Source organism: Mustelus asterias, chromosome 9, assembly GCF_964213995.1.
Source record: "Mustelus asterias chromosome 9, sMusAst1.hap1.1, whole genome shotgun sequence".
NCBI lineage: Eukaryota > Metazoa > Chordata > Chondrichthyes > Carcharhiniformes > Triakidae > Mustelus > Mustelus asterias.
In genome coordinates, this window is record NC_135809.1 from 103,865,370 (window position 1) to 103,890,582 (window position 25,213).

At 40.9% G+C, this 25,213-nt stretch overlaps 1 protein-coding gene across 12 annotated transcripts in view; it reads left to right on the forward strand.

Moving 5' to 3' along the window:
* The window catches only part of stk33 (serine/threonine kinase 33), a 158,068-nt gene that overhangs the window by 109,701 nt on the left and 23,154 nt on the right, over positions 1-25,213 (forward strand). For all 12 annotated transcript variants that reach the window (XM_078220745.1, XM_078220736.1, XM_078220734.1 and 9 more), the window contains 4 exons: positions 16,253-16,328; positions 20,047-20,159; positions 20,558-20,643; positions 22,768-23,007. In XM_078220745.1, coding sequence (XP_078076871.1) covers positions 16,253-16,328; positions 20,047-20,159; positions 20,558-20,643; positions 22,768-23,007 — 515 coding nt within the window. The remainder of the gene's footprint in view (positions 1-16,252; positions 16,329-20,046; positions 20,160-20,557; positions 20,644-22,767; positions 23,008-25,213) is intronic.

Consider the following 25,213-nt stretch of genomic DNA (forward strand, 5'->3'; position numbering starts at 1 on the left):
TTAGCATGGAGGGCATGAGGGGCTGTTTTGAAAGGGTGGTGAGGCATGGGTTGACATGGAAGCTATAAAAGGCCATGAGGGAGGGTGGGAGACATGAGCTGGCATGAGTAAGACTTTTTGAACTTGCCTTTCAAAAGCTTCCCAAATCCAAACTATAGTTCAAAACCCCTCAAATCTGTGAACTGCAAGTCATGGCAAAGCTGACTTGACTCCCTGAAAATTGTGGGAAGCTAGGTGATGCCTACACCCCGCAATAGAGCCAGCCAGGTCAGGATTGCAGGGTCTGGCTTCTCTTCCTACACCCTCATCCCATGCCAGCGAGAAGTGGGGATGTTGGCAATAAACCTGGAAACCTGAAATTAATTTTGTCAGCACTTTTAAATGGCTCTGGAGTCCTTCAAACTCTGAAAATCTGGACCATAGCCTCAACCCTTGAGCTGCGAGCATTGAGACTCCCTGTAATAATTGTTTTCCAACATAAATTCATTAATAAAATAAAGATCCTGTTTTACAGAAAGAAATGTGTGATGTTGGCAGAGAGAAGCTACATGAACAACACAGTAATTATTTGGTTTTATGGTGACCAGCCAATGGTCAACAAAGAAAAGTGAATTACTCCCATGGTGCACGCTGAAACAAATCCAAATCTAGCGGACATAAAAGCCATTGTGTTAGGATGGCAGGCTGTGTGGGCCAATTTAAGTTGTTTACCTTATTCTCTTTTAAAGGCAGCATTTTTGGTATCGTTCTTCTTGCAGTCCCTAGCTGGCCCTAGGAGGACACCAGATGGTGCTATTATTACTGCTATTAAGCATGGATGATGGCAATAGAGCAACTGACTTCACAATGACAGTGTGCATGAAAAGAGATAAAGTGGTGCTTTTTAATTAAAGGATGCTTCTGTAGTGGTTTACAATTTATTCTACATGTCAGTTTTTGGCTGCACAAACACAATATAAAAAACTGGTGTTTACACAAGTCAAAGTGATTAGATTGTGAGAGATGTACTAAGTTTCTGTATTCCTAATAAGAAACTTAAACAACCTTTGCTTCATACTGGGTCAGTGATGTGTGAATAAAATTGCTCTGTGATGTTAGCATACATTATTTCAAACAGTTTAACATGCACATTAAAAGAACGAACAGGAAATCACAGATATGTTATGATGCAGAAAGATGGCATTTAGCCCATTATGTCTACACCGGCTCTCCAAACAATCATTATAATTTAGTGCCATTCCCTTGTCTTTTCCCTGTGTCCCTGCATATTGTTTCTAATTTGAAGTAATCATCTAATGCCCTCTTGAATGCCTCAATTGAACCTGCCTCCACCACACTTGCAGGCGGTACATTCCAGACCCGAACCACTCATTGTGTGAAAAAGTTTTTTTCTCGCATCACATTTGGTTCTTTTGCACATTACTTTAAATCTGTGCCCCCTCATTCTTGGTCCTTTTATGAGGGGGAATAGTTTCTTCCCATCTACTATGTTCAATCCTCTCATGATTTTGAACACCTCCATCAAGTCTCCACTTAGCCTTCTTCACTCCAAGAAGAACAGTCCCAACTTTCCCAATCTATTTTCATAACTGAAGTTTCTCAGCCCTGGAACCATTCTTGTAAACTTCTTCTGCACTGTCTCCAATGCATCCACATCCTTCCTATAGTGTGGCACCCAGAACTGTCGCCAATATTCCAGCTGAGGTCTAACTAATGTCTTGTACAATTACAGCATAATCTCCTTGCTCTTGTACTCTGCGCCCCTATCAATAAAGCCGAGAACACTATAATCTTTATTAACTGCTCTGTCCACCTGTCCTGCCAACTTCAATCAGCTATGCACATATACACCTGGGTCTCTCTGCCCCGCAGCCTTTTAATATTTCACTCTTTATTCTTTTCTCTCCATGTTCTTCTTACCAAAATGTATCAGTTCACACTTCTCTGCATTGAACTTCATCTGCCACCTATCTGCCCACTCCACCAACTTGCCGATGTCCTTCTGAAGTTTTATACTGCCCTCTTCACACTTTATAATACTTTCAAGTTTTGCGTCATCTGCAAATTTTGAAATTGTCCCCTGGACACCAAGATCTAGATCATTAATATATATCAGGAAAAGCAGGGATCCCAATACCAAACCCCTGGAAACACCACTACAAACCTTCCTCCAGCCTGAAAAATATATATTGACCATTACTCTCTGTTTCCTAGTATTCATCCAATTGTGTATCCATGTTGCTACTGCCCCTGTTATTCCATGAGCTGTAACTTTTCTGACAAGTCTTTTTGTGTGGCACTTTTTCAAATGTCTTGTGAAAGTTCATGTGCCCCACATCAGCAGCATTGCCCTCATCCACCCTTTCTGTTACCACCTCAGAAACCGCCAGCAAATTAGTTAAACACAATTTCCCCTTTAGAAATTCATGCTTGTTTTTCCTAATCAACCCACATTTTTCCATGTGATTACTAATTCTATTCTGAATAATTGTTTCTAGAAGCTTGCCCACTACTGATGTTAAACTGACTGGCCTGTAATTGCTGGGGCTATCTTTACAAGCTTTTCTGAACAATTTGATATTCTCCAGCCTTCTGGCACCTCCACTGAGTCTAGAGAAGACTGGGGGATAATGGCCAGCGCCCCTGCAATTTCCATTCTCACTTGCTTCAGTATCCTTGGATACATCTCATCCGGTTTTGATGCATTGTCAACCTTTGAGTACCGACAGCCTATTCAATACTTCCTCCTTATTAATTTTGGTTAGGTACATTGACCCAAACAGGCGCCGGACTGTGGCGACTAGGGGAATTTCACAGTACCTTCATTGCAGTGTTAATGTAAGCCTTACTTGTGACTAATAAATAAACTTTTTTTCTTTACCCTTCTACCCTTCTAGGAAAAGAATTTCCTCATCTGTCACCATGTCCTGTGTAGCATCTACCTCCTTAGCAAAGACAGATGCAAAGTATTCATTTCATACCTCGGCTATGCCTCCTGTTTCCATATGTAAATTCTCTTTTAGGTCTCTAATTGACCCTACTCCTCCTCTTACCACCCTTTTACTATTTTTATGCCTACAGAAGACTTTGGGATTCTCCTTTATGTTAGCTGCCAATCTTTTCTCATAATCCCTCTTTGTGCCTCTCATGTGCTTTTTCACCTCCCCTCTGAACCTTCTGTATTCCTCTTGGTTCTCAACTATATTTTCTGCTTGACACCTGTCAGAAGCACACTTTTTCTTCTTTATCTTAATTTCTATCTTTTTTCATCCAGGGAAATCTGGATTTGTTTGCCCTACCTTTCTCTTTTAAGGCAATATACTTTCACTGTGTCCAGACCATTTCTGTTTTGAAGGTAGCCCATTGTCCAGCTTCAGTTTATCGCGCCAACCTTCCTTTCCAATCTAACCAGCGCAGCTCTGTTCTTGTTCTATTGAAGTCAGCTCTCCCCAATTAATTATTTTTACTCTGGAATGTATATTTTCCTTTTCCATCATCATCCTAAACCTTACAATACAATGATCACTGTCTTCTAAGTGTTCCCTCATTGACACCTGGTCTACTTGGCCCAACTCATTTTCAAGAACCAGGTCCAACTGTGCATCTTTTCTTGTTGGACTGGACGCGTACTGATTTAGAAAGTTTTCCTGACCACAATCTAGGATTGTTTGCCCCTCTCCACCCTTTACACGACCACTGTCCCAGTCTACATTCCGGTACTTAGAGTCCCCATTAAAACTACTCTATAATGTTTACATCTCTGTAATTTCACTGCGGATGTGTTTTACATCCTTTTCACTAGCTGGCAGCCTATAGACTACACTGCACAATGTAATTGCACCCTTTTTGTTCTATAGCTCAAGCCAAATTGTGTCCTTGAATCCTCTGGGACATACTCTTTCTCCAATACGGCAATGCTCTCCCTAACCAAAACCTCTCCCTCTCCCCCTTTCCTTCCTTTTCTGAACACTTTGTACCCAGGAATTTTTAACACCCAGTAGTGGGATCTGGAGTGCAGGACTTGTTATATTTTATCTTCTGTGCTGCTCCTCTGTCTTGTCATTGATGTTTGACTCAAAGCATCATGCAGCGAGATGGACAACTTGTTAACAAGATCCTCTGAGTCTTCAGTGTCAATGCTGCTGTACTTCAAGGAGAGCATTTCTTTGTTCTCCCTGGGACTATTTGAGAGCAGAGAAACTAAGACCTGGTTGGGGAGATGCTTAATGGCCATCCAGACACAGTGTCCAGTCTATCGTAGTTAATTTTTCAACTTTGTCTGAATACTTATGTAGGTGGCTTCAAGAGGACATTAGCATTTGTTCAATGACCCACCCATTGAATCTGAAGCATGTAACACAGGCATTGCTGTTGGAATTTCTCTAGCATTCTGTTTGCTAATGCACAGTGCAAGTCTCACTGCAATACAGGAGTGTGGTGACAGCAACTGTTATGTACACTTGGACTTTTGTTGACTTGCTATGGTCTTTGTTGTCAAACACTCACTGCCATGGTTTGTAGAATACGCAACTGGCACAACTGAACCATTGTTGGACCTCCTCTCAATGGTGACCTTTTGAAAGAGGTAGCTACCAAGGAATGGTAAATGGTGAACATATTCCAGAATCTCTCCTCCTACACATATGGGAGGTGGAATATTTGTCTGACAAGGCCTGGTTGATATGAGTTTTGTTTTGGCAAATTTAAGGACAGGTAGAGTCTCTTGTACACAGAATCGAAGAGTTTGAGAGTGGGTTGCAAATTCACAGCAGAGTGGGCAGTGACAATGGAGTCATCTGTCAAACTGTAGATCATGCACGTCTATTGTGGTCAGTTTGCACGGATGCAACCGAGATTAAAGAGTTTTCCATCTAGGCAGTATTTACTGCTCACACCAGAGAGCAATTGATCTTTGATGAGGAGAATAGTTATTGTTGAGTAGATTGTAAATAGTATGGGGGGGCCATCACCCAGCCTTGCTTGACACTGGTCTGGATTTTGAAGGGGTCCATTTCAGACCTCCTGCTCAAGACAGTTGCGGTCACCTCGTTATGAAGCAATTACAGGATTGTGATGAAGTTTCTTGGACGTCAACATTTCTGGACTTTAATCCACAGAGCCTTGTGATGTACTGAGGCACTCATACACTAATATATGGCCAGATGTGACGCATTTAGTTGACGTTGCAGTAACAATGATATTCCTATTTCATTGTATGACTGAGGAAAAGTGCATAACTATCACAGCTGAAGTAATAAGAATCAATACTTTTCACAGGAAGCTAATAGTTCCTTGTGACTACAGTTTTTGTTATCTTTTTGCTAGTCATTAGAATTGAAGCAGGAGTGAGATATGGGAGGTTAAAAGTTTAAGCAATTGTACAGTGTAAGTATTGAATCAACTGCTGTTAATTGAACTTCACTACAAATGTTTTAATTGTAACTGTAGTTCCAGTCTTTCAAAAAAAGATATTGGGGATGACCTTACCAGAGCGTGGCAAGCAGGGAAGTTGGGAATTAGAACATAGAACATAGAACATTACAGCGCAGAACAGGCCCTTCGGCCCTCGATGTTGCGCCGACCAATGGAACCAATCTAAAGCCCCTCTAATCTACACTATTCCAATATCATCCATATGTTTATCCAATAACCATTTGAATGCTCTTAATGTTGACGAGTCCACTACTGCTGCAGGCAGGGCATTCCACACCCTTACTACTCTCTGAGTAAAGAACCTACCTCTAACATCTGTCCTATATCTCTCACCCCTCAATTTAAAGCTATGTCCCCTCGTGCTAGCCATCACCATCCGAGGAAAAAGGCTCTCACTATCCACCCTATCTAATCCTCTGATCATCTTGTATGCCTCTATTAAGTCACCTCTTAACTTTCTCTCTAACGAAAACAACCTCAAGCCCCTCAGCCTTTCCTCATACAATTTTCCCACCATACCAGGCAACATCCTGGTAAATCTCATCTGCACCCTTTCCAACACTTCCACATCTTTCCTATAATGCGGCGACCAGAACTGTATGCAATACTCCAAATGCGGCCGCACCAGAGTTTTGTACAGTTGCAGCATGACCTCCTGGCTCCGAAATTCAATCCCTCTACCAATAAAAGCTAACACACCGTACGCCTTCTTAACAACCCTATCAATCTGGGTGCCAACTTTCAGGGATCTATGCACATGGACACCCAGATCCCTCTGTTCATCCACACTACCAAGTATCTTACCGTTAGCCCAGTACTCTGTATTCCTGTTACTCCTCCCAAAGTGAATCACCTCACACTTTTCCACATTAAACTCCATTTGCCACCTCTCAGCCCAGCTCTGCAGCTTATCTATGTCCCTCTGTAACCTGCCACTTCCCTCCGCACTGTCTACAACTCCACCGACTTTAGTGTCATCCGCAAATTTACTAATCCATCCTTCCACGCCCTCATCCAGGTCATTAATAAAAATGACAAACAGCAGTGGCCCCAAAACAGATCCTTGCGGTACACCACTAATAACTCAACTCCAGGATGAATATTTCCCATCAACCACCCCCCTCTGTTTTCTTCCAGCTAGCCAATTCCTGATCCAAACCACTAAATCACCCTCAATCCCATGTGTCCGTATTTTCTGCAAAAGCTTACCATTGGTTTTGTATCTTCCCGGCTCTGTTTTGCCGGTGAGAATGACTTCGGGCCGCGAAGCCTACTTTCATAGGATTGACTGAATTTAAATACCATTAGTGAGTCCGGCATGGCTGTTTCTGCCCTCCTGGATGCCTCTACCCTCATCAGTGAGACGTCACGCTGGTGATAATCACAACTGCTCTGCAGCAGCAGAGATCAGGTGCCATGGCCATTGAAGCCCCTGGGTGTTCAGGGGTATAGCCATGCAGTGTCCACCTGGCACCCTGGCAGTGCCTGGTTAAGCAGCATAATTGTGCCAGGGCAGTGCCAAGAGAGTGGGGCCTGAGTGGGAGTGGGGCTATATGCACGCCGATGGGAGGGCTTATGCAAGGGGGAGCTCTGCAAAAGGGGTGGCCAACTGGGTGAGGTCTCTGCAAGGGGGATTGTGTTGGGGGCTATGCAAGGAGGCAGTCGTGCGGATGGGGGGAGTCCCCTGGTGCGAAATGGCTGGAGCGCTCTGCAGCCGGCTTCTCCGGTGTACTTGGGCTCTGGAACCCCCCCCAACCGGCGCGAAGCTCCCAACTGTCCGGAAGATTGCAGCGCCAAATTCGCCCAAAAGACTGATATGGAACATTCCCGTTTCAGACTTTTATCACAGTTAGGGGGCGATCTTTCTGGCTCGTCCCACCGGTCAATAAGTGTGGTGAGCTGGTCAGAGCAGAGGAGAAGCAGAAAATTAGTTGGCACTCGGTTTCTTGCCTCTCGCAATGTTACCGGCACTGATTTGCCGCCGAAATCAGCTTCGCTTGCATAGAGGACCTGAAGCAAATTGCAATATTTAGTACCCTATCTGAATGTCATCAGAGTCCCGGACACTATCGTCCAGGCTCACTTGCACTTATCTTGGCAATGACAGACGCAAAGCACTCGTTTAACATCTCAGCCAAGTGTCTGTCTCCATCCATAAATCTCTTCTTTAGTCCCTCATCAGTCCCATTCACCGCCTTACTCCCCTTTTACTATTTATCAGGCTTTAGGAGACTTTTGGAATCCCTTTTACGTGAGCTGTCTTTCTCTTCTTTTTGTTTCATTTATTTATTTCACTTAATTATTTCACTTCTCTCTGAATTTTCAGCCTGGTTCTCACTTTTATTATCAACCCCCAGCTAGCTGTGCATCCTGACATTTGGTCTATGAACAGCCCAGCCAACCTGGTGCACAATATTCAGCATATGAACATACCAGTCCAGTCAGTTCAAAGTGTGTACACATTAATACCCTATGTTTTTGGAAGAGGCAGGTCCTTGCTTTTATCTTCTGACATGTCTTTCCCAAATGGGTTTTAAAACTCAAGCTTCTGTTCAAGGTTGCACCAAAGTAATAGAACTCATTTCACACTGATTCACCTCAAGAAGTGACAGCAAGTGGCTCCATGTCAGTTTGTTTCACCATAAGGCTGCCACTTCAGCATCATGGTGTTTTGCTGTGTTAGTGACTTCAAGTTTATGGAGGGGTGCCCAGTCTCTGCGAACAGGATGATTGGTTGCCTCCACTGCCTCATCCAATTCCTTCAGGTGGACAGAGTTCAATTAATCTTCTCGAGGTTCTGTTGTGTGTTCAGATCACCATTCTTCTCGTACACTTTTAAGATTGCTTATGTTTACGGCTGCCAGGATGGTATAAATCTTGCTGTGGCTGCAGGGAATGTTTCAGGCTTTGGAGGTATTCGGTTAGAGTAATATGAATGCTGATCTGCTTTTAGATTCTGTAAGAAGGCTGCCTTAATATTGCTACTAATGGCAAGAGCCTGGTCTTAGCCACCAATCCAGGCTGAAATTTGGTTAATTCAATTTGATGAAAATGATACAGCTGATGTGGAACTCTCAGGGTCGTCTTCACAGATGCTGTGTAACCCCAACTAGGCAGTTTTTGCTCAATCAGATGGAATACTATAGACACAACCAAGACCTGTACTTCTGATGAAAGATTGTATGTAGCCTTTGCAAGTTTCTCTGCAAGCTTCACAAACAGTGCTTAGAAACTACTTGCATCCAACACTGTCCCACTATTCTGTATGTTGACTTTGGAGCTCTGATTGAACACCAAATGTCTGCTGTGATTTCCGCTAAATGAATTGAGTTGTGCATAACCTCAAATGTTGGTGATGGCACACTATATCAACTATAAGCCTATAAAGTATATCAACTATTAATGCCGCCTCATAGCTGTTTGAAGCACATTCCTCACAGTAAAGCCTGGACTCACCTCTCCATCTTGGAGCTGCTGACTTAGTAAGATGCCATAAATACAAAGCGACAGCATCACACCTTCTCCATAACTCAAAACTGACAAAATAACTGGACGGAGCATTCAGAAAGAGATCTTTCTAACTATCCAACAAAGCCCCGTGCTTCACCACTATTACTACTTATTACACAGAAATGACAGCAAGGCGCTCATAATCTTAAAGTGTAAAAGTTGCTAGCATGGATAGCATTTCTCTTAAGAATTTGGAGTCAAAAGGGTTGGTTGGTAGATGTACACTGTACAATGTACACTGCTGTACATTTGTTAGGGAATATTCAAAAGTGGCAATAGTCCTTCTCTTTGTCAAACATAGGAAACGGCCGCATCATGTTACTAGATATTGCCTAATTTCACTCCGTGTCACATTGGTAAGAGAGAGAAAAATGTGAGGCGAAGAGGTAAGGGAGGGAGAGAGAGAAGTGGACAAAAGACGGAAATGGGAGAACAAAGGCTCAGAAGGTTTGAAGATCAGATCTAAACAGATGACAATGACTCCCTTCTTGAATAGGTGGGTTATATTTGCTACTTGCTAATGGAACCTTTCCAGAATCTGGGAAATTTTGGAAAATTAACACCAACGCATCTTCTTCTGCATTAGCCACTTTTAAGAACCTAGATTGAAGTGCATCAGGACCTGGATACTTGTCAATCCGCAACTCCATCAGTTTGCTCAGTAATACTCCCTAGTAATTATAATTTCACCAGGTTCCTCTCTCCCTTCCACCTGCTGATTTACAGCTATTACTGGAATGTTTTGTTGTATCCTCTATAGTGAAGACAGAAGCAAAATATTTGTTCACTTCATCTACCATCTTCATTTTATCTGCCATTAACTCCCCATTCTCAGTTCCTAGAGGACCAACACTCACTCTAATTATTCTTTTCCATTTTAAATACCTGGACAAACTTTTACTATCCATTTTTACATTTCCAGCTAATTTCCTCTCGTACTCAAATTTATTTTTCCTGAATACTCTTTTAGTTATTCTCTGCCATTCTTTATATTCTGACCAGTCATCTGACCTGCCACTCCGCTTTGCGCAGTTATACGCTTTTTCCTTAAATTATATTGCTTTCTTGAACTTCTGTGGTTAACCACAGATGGTGGGTCCTGCCATATGAATTTTTCTTTATAGTAGGAATATATGTAATCTAAGTATTCTGAAATATCCCCATACATGTCTGTCATTGCTTCTCTATTGATCTTTCTCTTAGCCTAGTATCAGAGTTCACTTCAGTTAGCTCAGCTTTCATGACCACATACTTGTCCTTATTTAAATTTAACATACTGGGATTAGATCCACTCTTCTCTTTCAAACTGGATATAAAATTCAATCATATTGTGGTCACTGCCACCTTAGGTGTCTTTTACTCTGAGGTCATTAATTCATCCTGTCACATTACATAATACCAAGTCTAATATAACCTGCTCTCTGCTTGCTGTAAGTATTCTACTAACTCTTTATCCAGGCTACTACTGCCAATCTAATTCTTCCAGTTTATACGTCGATTAAAGTTGCTCATGATTTTTTTTCAATTCATTTACAGAACATGGGCATCGCTGGCTAGGTCAACATTTATTGTCCATCTCTATTTGCCCTTGAGAAGGTGGTGGTGAGTCGCCGCCTTGAACTGCTGCAGTTCTCCATACACCCTGAGGTGTATGTACGCCCACAGTGTTGGTAGGGAGGTAGTTCTAGGATTTTGACCCAGTTATTGTGAAGGAAGGGCAATATATTTCCAAGTCAGGGTAGTGAGCAACTTGAGAGGAGCCTCCAAGTGTGGTATTCCCAGGTATCTGCTGCACTTCTCCTGTCAGATGATAGTGGTCCCTGTATCACAAGCACCCACTATTTCTTCTTGCATACTTTGTTCTACCTTGTGGTTACTGTTAGGGAGCCTGTGCACCACTCGCAATAGTGACTTCTTTCCCCTGCTATTTCTCATCTCCACCCAAACCGATTCTACATCATGATCTCCTGAACCAACCCTAACTATTGCACCAATGTCATATTTGCTTAACTGTGTAACCCCTACACCATTACCTATTCTTCCAATTCTTCTTGAATGTCAATATTCAGGACCAATTCATATCATCCTGCAGCCACATCTCTGTCGTGGCTATCAAATCATATTTCTTTACTTCAATGTGTGCTATAAATTTGTTTATATTGTTATTAATGTTTCGTGCATTCCAATATAGAGCCTTTAGTTTTGTCATTTTGTTATCTTTGTAACATCTTGAAAGTTGGTGCATTCTTGGGTCTTTTCTCTCTCTCTTGCTTTCTGCCATTCTCTGACCCTCATTTCCCATGTTAGAATATCCCTCTCTTTCCTTGTCACTACTTTTTGATATGTCACATCTTTTCATGTTTGATCCTTTGCCTCCACTATTTAGTTTAAAGCCCTCTCTATTTCCCTAGTTATATGGTTTGCAAGAACACTGGTCCCAACATAATTCAGGTATAGATCATTCCAATGGTACAGTCCCACTTTCCCAGTACTGGTGCCAGTGTCCCACAAACCAGAACCCATTTCTCCTGAGCCAGTCTTTGAGCCGTTAGTGTCTCTAATTTTATGTACACCATGTCAATTTGAACACAGCTTAAGTAATAACCCAGGGATTATAACCTTCAAGGTTCCACTTTTGAATTTAGTGCCTAGCTCCTCTCATTCTCTATGCAAAGCCTCTTTGCTGAGTCTGTCTATGTCATTGGTCCCTACATGGACCACAAGAACTGGATCCTCCACCTCTCATTGCAAATTCCTCTCCAGTTTTGTAGCAGAATTGAGTAATTGAGGGAAATGTAACTGCATGGATTGAGAGATGTTGGACGGTGTTACTATTATGTTTCAAGGCTGTGTCTTCAATTTGGGGTAGGGTAAAATGAAGAGGGGCAGATAACTTTTCCCGAAGTATGTCTAAAAGCAGGTCTGTGTGATGGGGCTGTTAAAGAGGAATGGAAAGCCCAGTTTGTAAGATGTTCACATTAGGAGACAGGACAGCAGTTTCTGTGTTTACAGTGGTCAGACTGCTAGCCTCCAAAGTCCCAAGAAAGTGTTGAAAATAACAGGCTATAAACAATTTTCCTTCAACTATCTATTTGATTCCACAATAAAATAGAGTTGGGGATCAAAAGGATAGCTAATCAACATTTCTACCTGGATGCAGGGCCCATATGATTCACTTTGCCATGGTGAAAGGTGCAGCACAAGCCATTGTGATATCAGATTACATGCTTTTCGAAAATATCACTGAATATCACAGACAGATTGGGTAGTCTGCTGGGGTCCCAAGAGAGAGAGAGAAAAAGAGAACAGCTCAATGCCAAATGTTGCTCTGGTCATCATGCAAGACTGCAGGTGGGAATTAACGTGTGGGCTGGAAGACCAAATTCGTGAAAATTTGAAATGAGACTGGATGATTCACCGAGGTTATTCTAGAGGAAGAATCTCCAGGAAAAGCCCTCACCATAAAAGACGGTTCTTGGGTGTAAAGTTACCTGGCTGGGAAAAGAAAGGTCCCTCAGGACCTAAGATTCACTTAGGGGCTGGGTCCAGGAAAATCAAATGACTACTTTAGAGAAAGTGTAAAGGAACCTGTGAAGTGGATTGTTCAGTTGTGTTAAAAGTAAAAGGGGAAAGTTCTGTTTTGTAGTTTAAAGTATAAGTTGCTATGAAAGGTGTTTACTCAATAGTGCTTTTAGTCTGATTGTTAAAGTAAGTCTTAAAACGTGGGAACTTGTCATGTTATCCTTTAGGCTATCAACTAGAAATTTGAGTTTCTATTAAAGTTACTGGTCTCTTCAGAGATCGTAACAATGGCTTAAAAGCAAGTGATAAGTCTTTACAATATTTGTAACAGGACTTTAGCTATCCCTTAGATGAGATGCTAAACTGAGGTGCTGTCTGCCATCTCATGGTTCATTTGGAATTTAAAAATCTGAGGGCAGTATTCAAATATGAGAAGTGAAAAGTTCAAGTATTTTGGTTAGCAATCTTTTCTCTCAAATAGCACAACCAAAGCCAGATCACCTCATCAATCATTTCATCGCTGTTTGGAGGATATTGCTATCTGTAATATAGCTGTTACGTTTGCATGCATAACAGCAGTCACTACACTTCAATGTAATTAGTTGTGTGTGGCTTGCTCTCTTTCCTAAAGGATGCTATTCAGCCAGATGGGTTTTTTGTGACAGTCCGGTGGATACATGTTCACACTACTAATGTTAACTTTATATTTTGACTTTTAATTTATTTGGCACGGATGTCAAAATTGGAGACTTGCAGAATTTGCATGTGACATTAAATGGTAGATTAATGGAAAGAGAATGTGGAAAACATCAGTTATGCAGTTGGTCAGACAAATGACAAATTGAAATCCAAGATTGGCAATGTAAATCATTGCAATTTTGGTGCAACAAAATGTGTGACATAAACCTGCAGTGATTTAAACAGATTTCTTGTTTGGTAGTGCAGAACTTGAGACAATTTTTGCCAAAGCTTTTTGTCTTGTACTTATCAGAATGTTTGCAAGAATACAGTGTCAGGGAAATCACCAAATTTATACTGCATGTGAAGATGGTGCTGACTGGTTGACAAGTGCACTCTGTAGGGGTGTTGCCATGAAGCATGCACCAGTTTGTAGTAACTGACAGTTAACTGTTGAGCATTGTTTGAAATTTAAACATGACAGAGCTTGACTCTGGTCAAGGAATTGTCCTGAGAAATGAACTGTCACTTATTTTGTTCAACTGAAACATGTTCTTTTTGGCTGCAAAGAGCTGGGCTCAATGTACTAATATATGTAGCTTCCAGTACATGCATTGCAAGCTTGACTGACTATCTTAAATTGGTTGTCAGCATAATTCTTAGCACACTGAGGATTATTTAGCAAATGTTGTCCAATCGCAGAATCACATCTAATGTTGGACACTGTTTTAGGTGTCTGTAAGCACCTGGCTGGTTGGGAACGATCTTAACCTTGCCTCTTACGAACATGGAAGGGACATGTTGCTTGATAGTCTTTGGAATGTATGGCCTATGCACCTGGCATCACATAGGCACTGAAATTCATATACCAGATTGCTTATTTGTATGATAGGCAGAGTGTCTTTATGGCTTCACGGCAGCATCCTTTTAGTAGCGAATACCACTCATGTTGCTACCCCATAGCAGCAGTGTGAAATAGCTATCTTCACCTGTTGCTCAAATTTTTGAAATACTTTGCTTTTCCAAGGTATTCTGAGGTATATTGGGCACCTTCTGGAGCTTAAAGTGATGGTTTTCATTTGTGAATTTGCACAATATACAGCAGAAAATGATCTGATGAAGGTGGCGATTGTCTTGCAGGATTCCTTTGATTTGCCCCATTTCAGCATCAAGCTTGCATGGTGAGCAAATGGCTTGGGCCTTATTTATGAGGTTGCCAATAAGACCAGTCTTTTGGGCATGTAGCGATAAGCATTCTAATGCATATATTGACCATGAAGATAGGCTTGCGGTAGACCATGGTAGAGAGCACTCAGGTAGACTTCTCACCTTGTATATCAAAGAAAAGGAGTTCATTTGACTGCTCTATTTCAAAGGTGAATTTGAGCACAAGATTTAGCCCATTAAGACATGTAAAAAAATTATTGCATGCAGCTGCAGATTTAAATATAGCAAATGTATCATCCACATATCGGAAAATTGCAAGGGATAGGAGGTTAGGTGTCATTCTATTGAAGATGTGTCACTCATGGAAGAACTGGGCCTGGAGGGAATCCCATGGCAATTATCTATTTGGGTATACATGGTGTCATTAAAACTGAACTTAACTGAACAAGTTGCTGAGTTCATAAATTCGATGAATACTGATTCACATAATGTTGGCAGGTCCAGATTACTATGATGTAGTGTTGCAGTGCAGATATTTATGGCTTCCTTAAGTAGAACATTGAATAGACTAACAATGTTGAATAAATACATGAACACAGCATTGCTATCGATATGCAAGCCCTCTGTGGTCTTTGCAAATGTGAAGGAATCCTTCACTGTGTATGTGAAAAACTTTCTCAAAACTTCTTGTAAAAATTCAGCCAACCATTTGGCCAATTCATGTTGTGCAGAACTGGTCATAGATAAGGTAGGGCAGCCCATAGATACTCAGACGCAGTGAGCCATGAGGACGAACCCAGTTACGTATATTACATGGCAGGCAACTCATTGCTCCTGCACAAGTCCAGCAAGCTCTTTTTTTTAAAGCTTACTTTCAAGCAAGCAGTTTGGTCATGTCGAGTGTCAGGTCCAATGGATATGAATTTGGACCCGTTATTAAGAATGGCAAGCGTTTTGTTGATATGGTCAAGCTTGTTAGGAATAACTATACCCATGCTGAATCATTGAAAGGTGCACTTTCAATGTTTCAGGAATAGCGGATGCTGGTTTGTGGCAAGATGGTTGGGAGTGGAGGAGTTCAAACTCAGCAAATATCTCTTACCATTTTATTTGTGATTAAGACGCACCAAAATTGAAACAATGCACAAGAACTAAATTCCTTGCTTTCTGAGAGTACATAGAGAGATTTGTTTTGTGTTTAGCACTGTCATCAATAGCATTCCCAAGACACTTTCACTTCAGCGAATTTACGGTGTGGATGTGTTTCAAATGGGTACTGTTTATTGTGTGGTCATATATTGCAGCAATATAGTGGCATAAATGGATTGAATTGAAAAACAAAAGAAATTTGCAGACTGAAAGAAAATGTACACATTGCACCTGTTTCTGCTAAACTAAATAGTGACAGCCATTTGCTGGCGGACCAGAATCAAGCTGTCTGGTTTAAATTTCAAGCAGTCCTTGGCAGTTAACTGTCAGTCACCACCAACTGGTGGATTCTCCATGCCACACCTCTACGGATTAGAGTCCACTTGCCAACCAACCAATCTCTTCTTGTACAGTAAATTTGATTCTCTTGCATTGTATTCTTGCGGATGTCCTGATGAATGCAAAATAAAAAGCTTTGATTTTAAAAAATGCATTTTTTTTCAGAAATGCTGAAATGGAATAGTGACCAGAAGCAGTAGTAGGTTAAACAGCTTTCACCACTTAGGGTAATCTCCGCTGCTGGCCTTGATGGTCCCAGTTATCAGAACAAGAGTTATTGCTATTATTCTGTTCTTAACCTTATTTGGACTGTTTTCACTTCACTCTACTGCCCGTTTCAGTTCCTGTGTTACATTCCCTGTCCAGTTACTATACACACTCCCCATATACTATTTTCCACCTAAATGCTGGATTATCCTCGTAACTAATCATATTACTTTGTCTTTTTTTTCAGCTCCAGAAGTTCTCAGTGCCCATCAATACACCCAGCAATGTGACACCTGGAGCATAGGAGTCATTATGTATACATTGTAAGCAACCTCTGCAGGAAAATACATTTAAATGCATCCATGATACATACAAGATATACATTTTTGTATTTCCTGAGTTGCAAAGGCTCATCAGTAATTCATGACTGCCAGTTGTGTTCAAAAAACTGAACAGTCTCCAAATCTGTATATATTAGGTGTCTTTGACTCCCTCGAGAGCAAGTTACTGACATGACATAACAAATTTACACAATTGTTAACTATATAGATTGAAGATGTTGAGTTTTTTTAAACCATCATGATCTAAAGAGACAGCTGTCAGGACAGAAATGCTTAATATTTATCATAGTGCTATTCTTCCTTTTGTAATGGCCTCATTCCACTGCCTTTTTTATTTTGATAGTGGTCTTCACCTGTTTTTTTTTCCTTTAATTCTGTCTTTTTTTGCTGAGGCCCATTTCTGCTATGTTTTCAAAACAGGCATGGCTATGGTTTATGGTTTTAATAGCCTTGTTTTGCTGCCTAATTTTCTTTCAGCCTGATTTTCCTTCCTTTCTTGGAACCTCTTGACCAGCTAAATTATGTGTTGTTTAAAATGATCCTTTTTGATTTTCTTTTGATTTTTTTTAAGCTCCCATTGTCCAAGGTGATTTCTGCATCTGCTTTATTTGTGTGGGCCTTACAGATTATCTTGTGGGTAGCACTAGATAAATCAGGCATGACCTGCTGAAAGGCATCCTGATAATGAAAATTTTTTCTAAAGATGGGTCTCGAAGGTATCAAGTGGTGGGGCTGTGACCATTTCTTTTGGCACCTTGTTCCATTGTGGGATTGTGCTCGGGAAGAAAGATTGCTGATACAATGGATGGGATTTTCCGGCCGTGTTCGCCCCAAGACCGGAAAATCCCGCCCGAGGTCAATGACCTTTGCATGGTTCTGTCCCGGCCGCTATGATTCCTGTGGCTAGTGGGCCAAGAAACTTCTACCCACTGTTTTGGAAATAAATGGTCCTTGTAGTTTGTGCAGAAGGCTACCTCGTGTTTTGTCGTCCCCACTCCCCCAATATATTTACAGAATTTTTCTTCAATGCATTTTTCCTTTTTTCGAACTCTTATTTTCTGCTTTTTTTTGGTCAATTTTACAATTTTGCTCTTTTTTTAATGTTTGAACACTCACCAGACCCAAAATGTTCTAATTTCTTTGCTACAATCCTTCATTATTCCATGCTCCCCAATACCCTTCCTTCCTCCCCTCACTATTTTGTCCATTGCTCACTGGGATCACTCAGCAGTGAGGGAAGGGGCATCACAGTCCTGAGAGCACTGTGGTTTTGGGATGGTCCCAACATCTGGTAGGGTTGGATTATAATTACTGAATTTTTTAGATTAGTTCCTGAATGTATTTTTTTTGTCTCCTTCAGCCTGACATATTCCGATGTTTAAAAAAATGAATAGCTTATTTTGGAAGTTTAATTGAAACTATTGAAATGATAGCAGTAATCAAAATTTTTGAAAACCACGCAACTAAAATTGTAATGGCTTGATTTTGATTGAGAAAAATAATTTTATGGTTCAAACGTAAAAACTGCAATAGGTCTGTGTAATTAATACAATCTGTCATTTCAAGTGGATTTCTTTTTCTCTTTGAATACTTTTGAAATGCAATCAAGCATTTGGGATCACTAAATGCTACTTATGCATGTGCTCAGTCTACAGGATCTGCTTTTAACTCTGGGCAAAAATTAACAATGTCCAAGCCCATGCTTTTGACAAAGGTTGAAGACTACAATTAAAACACCAATTAAGGTATTAAGGGCCCCAAATGCATTTCAGTTGATGCATTTCTTCTTTGATTAAACACATTATTTCAGACATTAGAATTTTCAGTGATTGAGGGGGAAAAAAATCACTAAGTTTTTCTAAAAGCTGTGGTTAGGCCACGAATAGAGTATTTTGTCCAGTTCTACTCACCACATTTTGGGAAGGATATTGAGGTCCTTGAGAGGATGCAGTGGAGTTTTACCAGAATTGTTCCAATAATGAGGGATTTTAGCTGGAATGTGAGGCTGGGGAAGCTGGGGTTGTTCTTCTTGGCACGATGGAGATTGAAAGGAGATTTGATTGTGCTGTACAAGATTATAAAATGTTTATAATCAACTCAAAATTAGCCGTGAAAATAAAACTGAGAATCCTGAGATGTTACATCACACCAATTTTGACATGTGGAAGTGAGTGTTGGATGATCAGTGAAGCAGTGCAGAGAAGAAATGAGGCTGCAGAGCACTAGTTTAGAGGCAAATAATAAAGATATTTTGGACAAGTAAAATCTGAGACCAAAGAAAGCCTGCTAACCAAGATCAGGAAGAGATAGTTGGAGTTTCTTGGGCACGTAATAAGAAATCATAATTTAGAAAGTCTGATGTTGATAGGAAAGGTCAGTGGTAAAAGAGATTGAGGTGGACTCAATCTTTCAAAATAGCCTCACAAACTGGATGAATGTGCCACTAACGTAGACAATCTACGCCTTCAGAGCAAGATTAACATGGAGGTTCAAAGTCGCCAATGCCATTTTAGGGCATGGTACCTGATGCGAGAGAGACAGGACAGGCCTGGATAATGTAAACAAAAATATGTTTCCATTAGCTGATTGGACACGGATTAGGGATGTGGGTTTAAGATTTTGGGAAGAGATCCGGGGGAATGTGAGGGAAGGTGTTTTTTATGAAGTAAATGGTAATGACCTGAATTGTCTTTGTAACAAAATTGGATAGACTCTTAAGGGAAATAAACTTGCAGGGCTGTGAGGATAGTGCATGGAAATAGGACTGACTAGTTTGCTGTATAGAGAGCTATCATGAATGTGTTGGGCCAAATGGCCTAATGATTATGGCAACAGGAAGTGAATGAAGATGTAAGACTCCTCAATCTACCATCTATGTGTCTTTCCAAAAGTTAGATTTAGTTTCCACCCCAAAGTTTTATTTGCTAACTGAGGTGTACAACTTCTTGTTCCCAGTTTGCTTACCTCATCTTAATGTGCCCATTATTTTTTTCTCCTGTGTGTGGCTGTAGAGGTGATGGCGGCCTTCTGGTTTTTGGCCCACTGGCATTATTCATATGTGAGCATTAGCACAAGTTTGGCAAATGTGAAGTTACATCAAATCCAGTTCACATTGGAATTAGATGTTCACTGCCATACATCACAAAGGGATTACCATAGAGCAATCAGGGCCAATATCCTTGGCTGCCTTTTTTTCTCCATAACCCAGTGGGACTTCAGTTGGATTAAGTCAACTAACATCAAAGACTGTGAATAGACACTGGAACATTTTTGCTCTGTATAGCTTACTGTTACCCCAGACAGTGCTATTGCATTTCATTTGCTGGTTTTATTTTTGGCAAATAGCATTAATTAACAAATGCCAAAGCTGATGTTGTCTTGCCATGTCATTCCATATGGAGGGCAGTTATTCATTTCCGTTGAGAGAGAGAGAAAAAATCAGTCAAACAACAGTTCATTTCACTAAATAAATTTGTAAGCAGAATTGTGAGAGCAGAGGAATTGAAAAGGTTGTGAAACTTGCAGGTAAAATAACACAATGTTCACCACCATTTTGTTGAAATCAGCAGCTGTTGCTACTCATGGTTAAACGAAACTGATGGAGTTAAGTTGCTTATACTGTAAAGCCATCCACAGAGGGGTTTAGAAATACTGTTAATTGTAAATAAAGTAAAAGTTATACCCTATTGTTTTTATGCAGGCTTTCTGGAGATCCACCGTTTGTGGCCAACTCAGAAGAAAAACTTGCTGAGTTGATAAACAAAGGGGAACTGCGCTTTGATGATTCAATCTTGCAGGAACTCAGTGATGGTGGTAAGTGAAAGATGGTCAAATTAGCAGTTAGGTATAAATATGCTCATGTGAATATTGGACAGGAATATTGGGGAAGAAAAACTGTAGGGATGCAATGTTCAGTTTATCATCATTTTGCCCAAATGCAGGAAATGAAGTGCTGTATATTTTTAAATTTGTAATGTAATGCAGCACTTTCTAATGTTTAAAAAGCAACCCAATTGTTCTGAGTTCACCAATATTTTATAATTCACGCTCAGTTGCAAAAATTGGTTAGAAATTTGTAACAGCTCAAAAAGTATAGGCTGTTGTATCGATGACTGAACCAGACACAATTTATTTTTCAAATGGCACTGCTATGTTACAAAGCGAATGAAAGTGAGATGTACTCAGCTTTTTCTTGTCTGTTCTCTTTGCAGCAAAGGATGTGCTGACACGTCTTTTAAAAGTGGATCCTGCCCATAGAATCACAGCCAATGAGCTTCTTGACAACCCATGGGTCACGGTAAAGCTGTAACTAACTTAATAAACTACGTTATTGCATGTGGAGGCTATGTAATGGTGGTACTCCATTTAACTCCCAAACTATTTTTAATTCTTCTCCTTGTATCCATGTATGTACTTGTTCAACATGTTTGATTTTACACCATTAAAACAAACTACTGCTATTCTGTGACAGAGTTATCCCATGCTCTGCTGCACAGTGGACTCCCAGAATGATAGCAGACGAGCTTCAGAATGCAACAAAAGCTGCGATCATCCTGCTCTCCAATTGTGTTCCTGAGAATTTTGCTGCAGGAGCAGACACACTTCTGTATTTAACATGGAAAAGCACGGCTAGCTAGTATAGAGGGGTTATATTAAGTAGCCAGAAGGACTCGGGCATACATTGGTGGGACTGGATAGAAGACACATTAGGCAGGTCATGGTTTAGATGCAGGCAGGCTGCAAGTTGTGGTTACCAATGCCTCAATTATAATAATATTTCAAAGGCCTGTTTGTATCATAATGAAGTTAGCTGTTGGAAGCAGACTACCTGTGAAAAATAGTTTAGTTTGTACTGTAGCTGGTAAAGTATAACATCGTTAGGAATAAGTTGCAGTGCTGGGATGTCTTTCAAACTTTGTTTTTAGTAAATTGGAGATTATTTTGAGGTGGTGTGTGATTATGAGCAAACTGTAGTTGACATACCTGTTTGGTGTATTCCTATTTAAAACGCTGAGCATTCTTTAATGCATTTACCTTTCTTGTATATTTGATGTGTTTGCACGATATGTTTGGATTTTTTTCTTTTAAGTCTAAACTCACATAGAAATTCCATACGACTTGTTTTTCTCCTAGGAACATAAGGGCATGTCTGAATCAATTGGCCAGTAATGACTCCTCCGTTCTATTTTCTAGATAGCAGGTTCTCTCAATCTCAGTCTCCTGCCCTTTCTGCAAATCCCAAAACACCTTTACTTCCTAAATAAATACTTATCTTCTTTTAAAGCATCTTAGTTGATTCTGTGCATAAATCTGGTAATTTATGGGCTAATTCTCATAATGTGGTTGACTCTTTAACAACCTGAGGAAAGTTGGTGGTGGACAATAAATCCTGCCTTGCGAATGTTGCTACAACCCCAAGGACAAATTTTAATTAAAAAAAAATTCCAATCCCAATGTTGGGCAGGATTTTATATCTGAAGGCTGACCTCACCAGAAAAAAATGAGCTGTTAACATGTTCAGGGTGCCAAAAGCCTATTTTAAATGGGCACTCCATACACTTGGAAGCCACTTTGACAGCCAGCACACTTGGGGATCGGTTGGCTGCATGCGATCACATCTGGAAATTGATGCCCCCAACTTAAGGTTTTTGTGACAGAAAGTGAATCAGTTTTTCTGTTGTGGCATATATTTCTTGTAAATTATAACAACTAAATTTTACAAATGTCAGTAGAGCGTTTCAATCAGAGATTGTTAAGTTCTATCCCTACTGATGTACTGGGCCTTTTTTTAAAGCATAGCAATGGAACTATTTTCTTTAAAATGTCACTAAACATATTGCTAAATATTCACAGCGCAATATGTACCTGCAATAAAAATTGGTACTTATATACCACCATTAGGTTTTATGTAATGAGGTTGCGGTTTATTCATCAATGAAGAGTTATTGAAGTTTTTCAAAATACTCGATAATTTGATCTCTCACAGAAACAAATTGTAACTAGTCCCCCAGGTTCACAGCAGTAAAAATCTATTTTACCATGTGAACTCAAAGTTAACCAAAAATGTTGAATTTTCAAACTTGCAAACTGTATTTACATACAGATCTTCAGCTACAAAAGATATTGATGCTTAATATTTTATTTGGGTGACACAGTGGCACTGCTGCCCCACATGTTCTCCCTGTGTCTGCGTGGGTTTCCTCCGGTTCTCTGGTTTCGTCCCACGGTCCGGTTAAGTACATAGGCCATGCTAAATTCTCCCTCACTATAACCGAACAGGCGCCGGAGTGTGGCGACTAGGGGATTTTCACAGTAACTTCATTGCAGTGTTAATGTAAGCATACTTGTGACTAATAAATAATCTTTAAAACTTTAGCTTGTTGTGTTACCCAAATCTTTGATTGTCGCACTTGAATTTCAGGGGGACACGACAGCCACACAAAGGCCACCAAATGTGCTTGAAATGATGAAACAGTGGAGAGATGACCTGGATGGGGATGAAGAAAGATCGAGCACAAATAGTTCCCTACCGAGTAGTATTTTCCAAGATATGCATACTAGCCAGGAAGGTGGAGAGAATTCTACCAGCAGCAATGGTACCTCAAATAGTTCCAGAGAAATCGACACTGGAGGTACCCAGACCTGCACTCAATCTAAACAGGTAAAATTTCATTAAAAATTACACCAAAAATATAATTCAGAAAGCTGCCATTCCCTCCTCCACACGCCTACATAACTCTGAATAACTGCATAGCTGGAGTGAAAGGGAGCTGTAGAGGTTTGAGGCGGAATTTATAGATCCTGATGGGGGCAGGAGCAAACACCGACAGGTGCTCAAAATAGCATTGGCAGGCGGTAGGCTGGTTTCACATTGCTGTTTCTTTCACTGACTCTTTTTCTCAGGGCAGCGGAAGGTGAGCCAGAGAAACCTGCCCGATTTGGAAGTGAGGCTAATCAGTGTTGATGATGTTGCCATCTTGTTGACCGTCTATTTGGAATTTTGGTGGGACTTGCTGAGAGGGCCGCTCAGCCATTGACACATAGATGCTATCAGGTCTGTAGGGTTGAGTGGTCTGTGTGTGCGTTCGGGCAGTGCAGGGGTTCATGGCCTATTTTGCTTTGTATAGATGGATGATTAGGATTCCAGAGACTATTGCGGGTGTAGTTGGGCACATGTAAAGCAACAGCTGTAATGGGAGCGTGAGTTTCAGATAATTGCTCTAGTGGCATTGAGGATCTACATCCTCAGCATTGGAGGCCAAGCATGGAGTGAGTAAATTAGAAGGTCAAGAGGCAAGAAGGCAAAGAAGGCTTTGCCCTCAGCATGAGGTTGTACCACTGAAGACGGAGCTATCCTGTCATAGAGCCAGTGCTGCAGAAGACTGTCTAGGCAGATGGTCACTAAGATTTGTGCCCTGCTCAAGGGGGGCATAATTTGAACTCCTTCAGCTGCAGACTGTGGTAATGCCTTGCAAGTGGCAGTGCACCACTATATTGTGCAGGTCACTAATGCCCAGGAGGTAGAAGAGGAGAAGGAAGATGCAGATAATTGTTCTGAAGGTCCTGCAGAATGTACTGTTGAAAGATAGTGTAATGAAGTGTGGGAGACTTGCTCTTCCCCACTTATTGCCAAGTGTTATGAGCTACCTTCTCTTGCAAGAAAGAGTGAGCTGTTAGTGAGAGTTTTGTGAGGTGTTTGAGAAATGTGGCTGTCATGAAGGAGTAGCTGACATTTGTGAGTGAATGATTTGAATATGAGGATAAGGAGAAAAATGCTATGATTGTTGCTGCTGTAATGAAGAAATATTTTAGTGTTCTTGCTGTGACTAATCTAGTCATAGAGGTTTACAGCATGGAAACAGGCCGTTTGGCCCAATGTGCCCATGCCGCCCTTTTTTTTTTAAACCCCTGGGCTAATCCCAATTGCCTGCATTTGGTCCATATCCCTCTATACCCATCGTACCCATGGAACTATCAAAATGCTTTTTAAAAGACAAAATTGTACCCGCCTCTACTACCACCTCTGGCAGCTTGTTCCAGACACTCACCACCCTCTGAGTGAAAAATTGCTCCTCGGGACGCTTTTGTATCTCTCCCCTCTCACCTTAAACCTATGTCCTCTAGTTTTAGACTCCCATACCTTTGGGAAAAGATATTGACTATCCAGCTGATCTGTGCCCCTCATTATTTTATAGACCTCTATAAGATCACCCCTCAGCCTCCTACGCTCTAGAGAAAAAAGTCCCAGTCTATCCAGCCTCTCCTTATAACTCAAACCATCAAGTCCTGGTAGCATTCTAGTAAATCTTTTCTGCACTTTTTCTAGTTTAATAGTTTCCTTTCTATAATAGGGTGACCAGAACTGTACACAGTATGCCAAATGTGGCCTTACTTGTACAACTTCAACAAGACGTCCCAACTCCTGTATTCAATGTTCTGACCGATGAAACCAAGCATGCTGAATGCCTTCTTCACCACTCTGTCCACCTGTGACTCCACTTTCAAGGAGCTATGAACATGTACCCCTAGATCTCTTTGTTCTGTAACTCTCCCCAACGTCCTGCCATTAACTGAATAAGTCCTGCCCTGGTTCAATCTACCAAAATGCATCAACTCACATTTACCTAAATTAAACTCCATCTGCCATTCGTCAGCCCACTGGCCCAATTGATCAAGATCCCTTTGCAATCGGAGATAACTTTCTTCACTGTCCACTATGCCACCGATCTGGATGTCATCTGCAAACTTCTTAACCATGCCTCTTATATTCTCATCCAAATCATTAATATAAATGACAAATAACAGTGGGCCCAGCACTGATCCCTGAGGCACACCGCTGGTCACAGGCCTCCAGTTTGAAAAACAAC